We start from the raw sequence: 11149 nt of genomic DNA, 5'->3' as shown, positions 1-11149 counted from the left end.
ATATCCATTTCCCCTCTGAAGGATTATACTCAGTTTTGCTGGGTGATAATTGGTTGTTATTCCAGCTCTTTTGCCTTCTAAAATATTGTATTTCAAAGCTTCTGACTCTTTAATATAGAAGCTGCTAAATCTTTTGCTCTCCTGACTGTAACTTCACCCTACTTGAGTTGTTTCTTTCTGGATGCTTATAATATTTTCCTCCTTGACCTGGGAGTTCCAGAATTTGGCCATAATATTCCCGGGAATTTTCATCTTGGGACCTCTTTCAGGAGGTGATATAGAATTTCAGGATAGTTTTCCTTGCTAATTTCTTGAAAGATAATGTCTAGGCTCATTTTTGAGCATGAGTTTCAGGTAGTCCAATAATTTTTAAATGATCTCTACTGGATCTATTTTCCATGTCATTTTTTTCCAATGAGGTACTAAATTTTTTTATTCTTTTGGTTTTGTTTTATTGTTCCTCAATTTCTCATAAAGTTATTAACTTCCATTTGCTCAGTTCTGATTTTTACAAATAATTTTCTTCAATGAGTTTTAGTACCTCCTTTTTCATTTGGCCAATTCTAGTTTTTAGGAGTTTTTTTTTTTCCTTCAGTGAATTTTTGTGCCTCTTTTCCCATTTGGCCAAATTTTCTATTTAAGGACCCCTCTACCATCTGTAGGCTGAAAACTCTGGAAGCAGTGATTCCCATGGCCTATACCTGGTTTATGGGGCCTGGTTTGTCTTGGTTGTACTTTACCCTCACCCAGGTATGACAGACCTTTTCTGCCAACTTTCTAACTTGTCTTAGGCTGGAAAATTACTTCACTTGTCCTTTTGTGGATTCTACTATTCCAGGAATTATTGCATTTCTTTATTGCATTATTTGAGTGTTCAGAGGAGTTGGGGGAGACCTCAAATGATTTACTACCTTTTCTCTACCATCTTGGCTCCATCTCCATATTAATTTATTTTTATGGAGACATCTGAAGCCATGAACTTTATTGTTGGATTTTGTCTCTATGCATTAGTGGCCACATTTATTACTTTTTTTCCTCCTATATTGTGTGTGCTCTTTATGATATCTAGTTTTTTTTAGAGTTATAGAAGTTATTTTCCTCCTTATTTTCCCCTTTAGTTTAAAATCTTTTCAGTTAGAATTTCAAGTTTCTAGGTGCATGTATTCTCATCATTCCTTCTTGCATAGTTTTTGCCTAGGACTTCATAATCTGCTGTCTTTTCTCAGTTCCTATTGGAAATATTATTTTTCCTTATGAAAACCATTAGAATTGGGGAATAATCATCTTATTGACCAGTCTTGGGAGTTTCTCTGGCACTTCTCAGATTATATGTACATAAAAGTCTGTAATTATATCTCTATGACTAATGTCATCAACAGATGGTCAGGATGCTCTAACCAACTCTATTTATCTCTTCTTCCTCTGACATTTAACAAATGATCTCTTTCCTGTCAGCACCTATGAAATTGCACAATGGTTCCTTGAAGTATCAGTTTCTCCTTCATAGTTATATTCCACACTTTGTTGGATTAGCCATATGCCTGATAATTATTCCTAGTTATTCAGGTCCTTCCCTTTTCCCTCTCTCTTCACATTCTTCCATCTTGCAACTTTAAAATATGGGATAGCTTTCCCCTCTTATTTAGTTTTATTTTCTTTGATTTTACTTTGAAGTCTTGCTTCCTTTTTTGTTTATGTCACAGACCACATTGAATATTTATACCTTTCCTCCCACTAGATTTTCTTTATGAATGTAATATACTTGGAAGACTTCATCCTGGAGAGAATCCATTTGAATGTAATCAGTGTGGAAAAGCTTACTGCAGCAAACAATATCTAACTGAACATCAAAGAATTCATACTGGTGAGAAACCTTATAAATGTAAAGAATGTGGGACAGCCTTTCCTCAGAAGAGACACCTTAAAATGCATAATATAATACATACTGGAAAGAAACCTGTTGAATGTAATCAATGTGGGAAAGCTTATTGCAGCAAAAAATATTTAACTCAACATCAAAGAATTCATACTGGAGAGAAACCCTATAAATGTAATGAATGTGGGGAAGCCTTTAACTGGAAACATTCTCTAGGCCAACATGAAAAAATTCATACTGGAGAGAAGCCCTACAAATGTAATGAATGTGGGAAAGCCTTCAGTCAGACGAGACGCCTTAAAACTCATAAGATAACTCATACTGGAAAGAATCCCTTTGAATGTAATGAATGTGGGAAAGCTTATTGTAGTAAACAATACCTAATTGAACATCGAAGAATTCATACTGGAGAGAAACCCTACAAATGTAATGAATGTGGGAAAGCTTTCAACCGGAAACATTCTCTAGGCCAACATGAAAAAATGCATACTGGAGAGAAACCACACAAATGTAATGAATGTGGGAAAGCTTATGGTCAGAAGAGACACCTTAAAAAACACATGATAGTTCATACTGGGGAAAAGCCCTTTAAATGTAATGAGTGTGGAAAAGCTTACTGCAGGAAACAATATCTAACTGAGCATCAAAGAGTTCATACTGGAGAGAAACCTTATAAATGTAATGAATGTGGGAAAGCCTTCAGTGCTAAGGCAAATTTTTATGTACATAAGAGAATCCACAGTGGAGAGAAACCCTACATATGTAATGAATGTGGCAAAGACTTTACACAGCAAAGACAACTTAAAATGCATAAGATAGTTCATACTGAAAAGAAGCCCTTTGAATGTAATGAATGTGGAAAAGCCTTTTACACCAATTCTGGCCTTAAAGAACATACAATAATTCATTCGGGAGAGAAACCTTTTGAATGCATTGACTGTGGGAAAGGCTTCAGGTTCCGTTCAGGTCTTTTGAAACATCAAATAAGTCATTCTGAAGAGAAACTTTATAAATGTAATGAATGTGGGAAAGGCTTCAGGCAGAGCTCATATCTCATGCAACATGAGAGAATTCATACTGGAGCAAAACCCTATGAATGTTATGAATGTGGGAAAGTTTTTAGGTGGAAGGGAAACCTTGATTCACATAAGAGGGTTCATATTAGGGGAAAGCCATAGTCATGTAATCAATGTGGGAAAGCCTTCAGACTTAAGGACAGCCTTAATACACATGAGAAAATCTGTACTAGAAGGAAATGTATTGAATGATAGTAGCTTATAGTCAGAAGTTAAACTGTGCTGCACATTAAAAAAAACAGTTGACAGAGATGCTTTGGATGTAAAGCATTGGTGAGAACTTTGTCATTTAATATGTACTGTTTATTAGTTAAGAAACATGGAATTCTGTGGGGTAGGAATCCTCTGACTAATGAATGTGAAAAATGTATGCCCAAAAAATCTTAATATTTTTAGGAAATCTTATTTTTACTATAATGAGTGTGGAAAACTCTTCAAATGGCATGGAATAGTGAGGAACTTTGAGACAGTGATGGAGAGAACCTTGTTAGTGTATGAAATGTAAAGAAGGCTGAATGAGAAAACAAAACTTATCATGAATCAGAGCTTTCACACTGAAGGCATCACATTTAATGTAATGAGTATGGCATAACTAAAACAGAATAGAAACCTGGAGGCCTATAAGAGACTTTATACTAGAGAAAAAAATTCTCTGGTTATAATGAATTGGGAAAGCCTCCAGGTTCAGCCATAACCTTTATTATACATCATAAAATTGTTGTGGAGGTTATTTTTAAAAAAATATACTTGGGAAAAACTTCAATTAGGGGGATCACATTACTTGACTTCAGATAATTTATCTGGGTGAGAATCTCCATGAATGTAGTAAGAATAGTTGAAAGTCCATCATTGATTTATATTAATGAATCAGACCTGTAAGTTTGATGGAAAGAATACTTCAGAAGAGTTCATAGTCTGAAAATTTCATTAAAAGGGGCCTCAGAGGTAATTTGATCACATTTTATTTCAGAAAATGAATCTTCTATTCAAGATGAAATTTTTATTTAATTCTTGTCTTAAGACTTTTAATTAATGGGAGTTCATTGCTTCCTTAAGGGAGTGAACTCCACTTTTGGATTAATCTAATAATTCAATTTTTCCTTATATTAAGTCAAAATGGGCTTCTTTGCACTTTCTCTCATGTTTCCTATCTTTGCTTTCTGTGGCCAAATACATGTTTAATCCTTCTTTCTTTTGACAACTTATCATGTATTTGACATCAGCCATAAGGCCTTCTCTTAGTTTTCTGCAGAAACATCCTCATTTCCTCCCCCCCCCCAACTACATATAACTTAAATTATCATGTCACTGTCCTCTTTGCTTTCTTTTTAATACTCAAACTTGTCATTTATCTTCTTAAAATATAACATGAATGAATGAAAAATCATTGGTTATAATTAATTAGTTACTGGCTTCCTAAATGCTAAGTGTTGTGCTAAGCACTAGAGATATAAATACAAAGAAGAGATATTTCTACCCCCAGGGAACTTATATTTTTACCGGGGAAGAAAATATATACAAGGGAGTAGCATTTTGGAATAGTTGTTTGGCCTGAGTATTGATGTTGTGGAAAATCTGACATATTATCTCCTCAGCACTGAATAGTGATGATGAGAGCTGTTTGATGTTAATGAAGGAAGAGAACCTGAGATCTATGCTAGCTGACATTTTTGTTAATAATTGGATCAAGGCATACTTATCTAATTTTGCAGACAGAACAAACCTGGAAAGGAAAGCTAACACAGTAGGATCATAGAGTTGAATTGTGAATTGACATCCTTTTCCTACTAGCATTGGTAATATTGATTTGATCACAATTAATTTGATTTTACAGAGCTGAAAACTGAAAATAGAAAAGGGGAAAGAATATAGAATGTGCCAACAAGACTGACATACAGGGACATTTAATGGACTCAACAGTCAGGATAGCATTGGTCTCATGGTGAGAATTTTAGAGATGAAAGATGTGACAAAACTAATGAGAATATTTTGGATAGATGGGGTCTGAACAGTGGAACAATGGCACTGTCCTCATTCTGAATAATATGACATGCCCAATACTCAATCCTGAGATTGAATTAGTCTTCTTTGCTTGTAGTTTTACTTTATTTGACTCCTTTTGGATCTTTCACCCATGAAAACTCTTGACTTTTATCAGATGAAACTGCACTCTAGCCCTGCCTTATGAAGTTGATGTGATAAACATTTCATTTACTCCCACTATATTTCATATGATTCAATTTGGTCCAGTGTCTAGCACCCAACTTCCCAAACTGTGAGTCATGATCCCATATAGGGTCTTGTAACTGAATGGAGGTTGCAAAATTATGATTTAATACCAGTAAATGTTTGATTTGCATAGCTATTTTGCATACCTATATACCCAGTCTTGTAAAAATTTTTCAAGCAAGTTTAAGCAGCCCTGTTTTAGCAGGTCAAGCTTTTTTGAATACTGACTCCATGATCCTAGTGTTTAGCTTTTCTTTTCAGGTTTGTTGCATTTGCAAATTAGATAAGCACACCTTGATCCAACTATTAATAAAAATGGCAGCTAGCACAAATCTCAGGAATACTATGCTTGAGAACTCTTTACTTCCATTAACATCAAACAATTTTCATCAAAAGAAATCATACTTTATTCAATGCTGAGGAGGTATTATGTCAGATTTTTTCCCCAACAGCCTTGAGAGAAAAATGACTTTTGAAAGTTCCTCCATAGTGATTTAGAAAACCACAAATTAACATTATCCATATTGTATTTAGTTTTTTAAACATTTCCCAATTACATTTTAGTCTGGTTCAGGCTGCACTTGGAGCGTCTGCAGTTTGACATGTTAGTGTGGATCATAATCTATTCTCCTTGAAGTTGGCCTGGGTGAATCCACCTATTTATCTGAAGTCATTTCTTGAATTTGGACACAGTGAGTGCACCAACGAAGCACTTTTTATTCATCTATCATCCCTTCCCCTTGATGGTGACAAATCCATCTTTTCCCATCATGATTCATTGCTGACATCTTTTATTCCTGTTCTTTGGAGCTTCTCATTGGTTATTAGTTATACCTTGTTCACACTTACCTTGGACCTTTCTATTGCCCTCTGTATGATATTCATATCTAATTCCTTGGAGCCTTTTATTATTCCATATTTTATTGCCTGACAGTAATTTTTTTTTTAATAAAAATGGGCCTTTGTTTTCATGGGAAGCTTGATAATATAAGCTTTGTAATTTCTCATTGGCAATCCAGCACCTTCTCTTTTTGGACAACTTTGGTTCTATCCATCTGTATAATCTTTCTCCAAATATACTTACTGTTGGATGAGTTCTATAGGTTACTATCAACATGCATATTTTAATTTGCATAGCAAACATTTGGATAGCAAACATTCTTCAGCTACTTGGTCTTTCCTATTTGGATGGAAAGATAACTGATTTCTTCCAGAGGACTGCATGTAGTATCCCAAGGTTTGATTCAGTTAGCCCAGTGTTATCTATAAACAGGAACAACTGGAAGACATCCCTTTTTCAACTTTATATTTAATCTCCTGCATCATGGTGGCAGTTTTGGCAAAAATACATCTCTCTTGCTTGATATTTATGAGGATAGAGTTGTAGAACAGTATTACTTCTGTTATTTTATCTTTAGGATGATTTTGATTTATGGGTGGAAAACCTCTTGTGGCTGTAAGGTAGCATTTTGTTCTGTCTGATCAAATACTTTTGAACAGTGGGATTCCAAATTCTATCTATCTTTCAGTTAATTGTGAAATGGTAGTGATGTGGTTCAGTGTTGAGGACTGCTTGCCAGAGTCTCCTTAATCTTTAGTAATATCCTCATTCATTGCATTCTTAATTCATATTTTGTCATACTTTCTGACTTCATTAGATTACAAATTCCTTGAGGGTAGTCCCTACCCTCAGCCCTTTAACAGAGTGTGTGGTACCAAAAAAAAACACATTAAGAAATGTTTTTTGAATAACTGAGTCACCTAGAGGAGTCTTATAAAGATTCTCTATAACTGGAAGGGAAGGTATGTAGGTTAGTAGTTCCTGATGTTCTTTCTCACAGTCCCTTTTTCAGTTTTAATAAGATTTTAGATTTTTCCATTGCTTTGGTATCTTACTCTAAGATCCTCCAATGACACAACTGCATCATTTCTACCACAGATCTCCTCAGTGTGTACTTGGTCTGGGCTCCCCAATTTTCCCATCTTTGTTCTCTTTATTCTCATTTCTTTCTCTCTCCTATGAGCACACCCAAGTTTGTGATGGTAGCATTTGGGTGAGATGATTCCACTGTTTTTGAAGGACAAAAACATTTTTATGACAAATGTAATAGATCTTTTCAATTTGTTTTTTATTTGTTTTCCTTACATTTTTACTTTAAATGTACTTTGGGTGACTTTGCTTAGTTATATATCATGCCAAACTTTTATCTTCCTCTGCCTCTCTCTGCTTTATGAGACCATATCCCTGAGAAATGTCCATCATTTTTCTTTGTAATACTTCTAAAATCAAGTCATATTTTGGCCTGGTGTAGTTTTGGCTGCCCTCACTCTTAATTTGGTCAGAGGTTTGCTGACCAATGGACTGAGTGTGCTTTTTTAGCTTTATAACAAATTAACTTACATTGAGTTAACTTCTATGTAAAATTCTTATAGTTAATATTGATTTGTCTGTTGTCCATTATCCATTTTTGATTGTTAGTTACTTGTTTAAATAGTTCAAGATAAAATTATTTCACTTGTATGCCTTATATTTTTCTTATTCTTGTTTTTTTAATGTTAATTATAATCATTATGATCTAATATTACAGGTACTGGATTCAGGGATAACTCATATCATTATCTAGTAATGAATTGTTTTGGCCACAGCAACATAGGAAAGAAAGTAAAATGAAAAGTGACCCTTGGTCATTTGCTGTGAGTGGTGGGAAAATATGATGATCCATCAATAAATATTAATTTGACTATTGATAGTCTAATTGCAAGATCCTTGCCAGTGCTTAAGTGGAGTTCTTGTTGAAGAGGGAGAATCAGATCAATCTTGATATTTTTGTAATAAACAAAACCAGAAGAAAGTTGGAAATTGTAGCCAAATAGTAGGATATTGTTAGAAGACAACTCAAAAGGTTGAAGAGGCAAAGAAAGGGTGATAGATTAGGATATTTACTTAACACAAAATGCAGCCCAACCATAAACAAATAATATCAAGTCTCCCCTTATTTCTGTAAAGATCGTTTTTTAGTTTGTATTAATGCAAGCCTTGAATGTGACTTGGTAGATGGATTCCCATAGATATTAAACATTTATAGATACTTTGAATGAAACTTCTTTTTATAAGTCCTACAGAGTTTTGTTAATAACATACTGAAATGCTGAAGATTTTGAGAAGATTTTCTGTATCTTGATATTGGACAGAAGTTGTTTCAATTAGTTTTTTTAGTTGAAACTCTATCATATCATCTGCAAATAATGATATTTTTCCCTCTTTGCTTATATTTATTCACTCAGCTTCTTTTTCTGTCTTTTTAAATATAGCTTACTTTTTTTGATCTATATAAAATTAGTGATGACAATGGGCAGTCTTGCTTTTCCTTTAATCTTACTGAAAAGGCCTCTAGTGTTTTTATATTTCAAACAATGCTACCTTTTGGCTTTAGATAAAGTTTATTTTGTGAAGGAAAGGCCCATTGTCTTCATTTTTCTTTAATGTGGGTGTTTGTATTTTGTCAAAAAGCTATTTTTGCATCTTTTGATGTAATCATGTGATTTTTGTTTTTGTTACTAATATAATTCACACAGTGACCATTAATAGCTTTGGAAGGCCAATGATGAAGAAGGCCTCTTACCTCTGAATAGAGAGATGATGGACTAAAAATGCTAAATGAGATGCGTTTTCAGATATGAGTAATGTATTGATTTTTTAAACTATATTTATTTGTTAGAAGGGAGGGTTTCTATATAGGGAGGGATTATTTTAGTGAGAATGAAACCACTAAAACAAAAAAATATATATAGATAGAGAAGGAAAAAATTCAGAGGAAAGCAGACACAAATTTTACTACCTTGTTAAATTTAAAATACATTTTACTATATTTTTGTTCATTAAAATATTTGTTTGTAGTTTATTAAATTGGTAGAAAAAAGTTAAGCATATTTAAAAAAAAAAAAAAAAAAAAACTTTGAATGTGGAGGAATCTTCCTCAGGGTGCCTTGGCAGTTTTTGTACTCTTTGAAATCGTTTTACATTCAAGATTTGTAAGTTAAATCCTTCAATAAATTCCGCTGGAATATATAAAAATTGTGTATTGGGTTTTGCTTTTACCTTTTATTAGTACAATGATTAATATATAACGCAAATGCACACACACATATACATACATATATACATATATGTATATGTGTATACATTCATGTATGTTATATAGGATATTTTATATATGTTCAACTAATCAGGTTATTTTGGGGAAATATCTATTGCTTTATATATGTATATGTATAAATATAAGTGTATATATGTATTTACTCATACACATTTCCCCCAAGAACCTCGTTAGTTGAATCCCCTCAGTTTTAGTTCGTTGTCTTATAATAGTAACTTTCTTTAATAAAATTGTTTCTATAATTTGTTCTTTAACCCACAATTTTTTTTTTTCTTTTTTGCTGAAGCAATTGGGGTTAAGTGACTTGCCCAGGATCACACAGCTAGGAAGTGTTAACCCACCAATTCTTTAAGAGGATTGTCATTGTCTGTATTTACTTTTCAAGTTTTGCTTTAAAAGTTAGGTAGGGCTGCTAGATGGCGCAGTGGATAGAGCACCATCCCTGAGAACAGGAGGACCCTGAGTTCAAATTTGACCTCAGACACTTAACACTTCCCAGCTGTGTGATCCTGGGCAAGTCACTTAACCCCAACTGCCTCAGCAAAAAAAAAAAAAAAAAAAAAAAAGAAGAAGAAGAAGAAGAAGAAAAAAAAAGAAAAAAGAAAAGTAAGAGGTAAAAAATCTGTGCATTTCAGACAGGAATAGGCAGGGCACAGATGTGGAGATGGGAGAGGGGGGTGCCATGTTTGATGATGGATACTGCGGAATGGAGTAAGGTGTGGTAAAGCTGGAAAGGTAGGCACAGGCCAAGTTAGAAAAGGCCTTAAATGAGGAATTTAAGTTTGCTCCTGGAGGTGAGAGGGAGTCAGAGCAGCAAGGTGACAGGATTAGATGTGCTTTAGAGAAAAAACAATCAGTTTGGCTGGAGCTTAGCAATGCATTGGAGGAAGGGAGGCAGGGAGGCCCCTTGGGAATCTTGGGGCCTTGAATCTGGCTTTGGGCTGTGAATGGAGGGACAGTAGTAGAAGAAGGACTTGACAGCAAATTGGGTGAGTGGGTTGCAGAGAGCAGTGCTGATGTTTGAGGACCTGAGTGACTAGGAGAATGGAGAATCCCATTTGGGGCTTTTTGGCAAAGCTTGGCTTGAGATCCCATCACCAGAGGACCAGAAAGCTTGACTGACCTGAGCTCCTCTTGGACTCATTCCAACCATCCTCCAGGTGCTCCCTGACTGAAGTCAGGAGCCTCCTGCTGTGTCGCAGCCACAGGTGGACTAGGCTTGTCCAGACATCCTGAGTCGGGGGCACCTCCTTGCTTTATGGTTCTATGGTCCCCCTCCCCTAACCCTTTGGGAGCTTACTTCGAATGTGCAGCTCCTTGTGCATACCTAGCTTGAGAGAAATAGACCTCAAAGAAACCCTGATGCTTGTTTGTCTTTCTTAGACCCAGTTCTGGGAAAAGGTTGACAAGGGCTCGGCCAATTTCTTCTTCAGTCCATTTTACAGATGAGGAAACTGAGGCAAACAGGGTGAAATGACTTGCCCAGAGTCACACAGCCAGGAAGTATCTGAAGCATATTTGAATTTAGGACTTTCTGTCCATGGAGCCTTCTAGTTGCCCCTCCTCCCCATTATGAAATCTGGAACTATCAATTTTTATTTTTAATGGATAGCTTGTTTGGGTATATCCGACTGTTTGCAGGTTCCCAGCCTGACCAGGGGATCGGCGGTAACAAGGCTGAGAAACCTTGGGTGGAGGAGGGAGAAGGGGCCCCATGGCTAGATCTTTGGGGACACGAGTGGGACCCTGCCCACTGGAAAGGAGCAGCCCGTAAGTAAGGCCAGGGGTGCTTAAGGGTGTTGAACACCTGG

At 35.4% G+C, this 11149-nt stretch overlaps 1 protein-coding gene across 1 annotated transcript; it reads left to right on the top strand.

Moving 5' to 3' along the window:
• Positions 1 to 1193: 1193 nt before the first annotated feature.
• Positions 1194 to 8902, top strand: LOC141554154 (uncharacterized). The gene has a single exon (XM_074285752.1). It carries the CDS (start codon positions 1927 to 1929, stop codon positions 3052 to 3054), a length of 1128 nt encoding a protein of 375 aa, XP_074141853.1. The 5' UTR covers positions 1194 to 1926; the 3' UTR covers positions 3055 to 8902.
• The last annotated feature ends 2247 nt before the right edge of the window (positions 8903 to 11149 follow it).

The sequence above is a fragment of the Sminthopsis crassicaudata genome, chromosome 2, assembly GCF_048593235.1.
Source record: "Sminthopsis crassicaudata isolate SCR6 chromosome 2, ASM4859323v1, whole genome shotgun sequence".
Classification (NCBI taxonomy): Eukaryota; Metazoa; Chordata; class Mammalia; order Dasyuromorphia; family Dasyuridae; genus Sminthopsis; species Sminthopsis crassicaudata.
Note: the sequence above shows the minus strand (reverse complement) of the source record. Positions and strands in the feature narration are given on the sequence as shown.

Bases quoted from the DNA above. Each gene is read 5' to 3' on its own strand.
- LOC141554154 (XM_074285752.1), top strand. From the start codon at position 1,927: ATGCATAATATAATACATACTGGAAAGAAACCTGTTGAATGTAATCAA.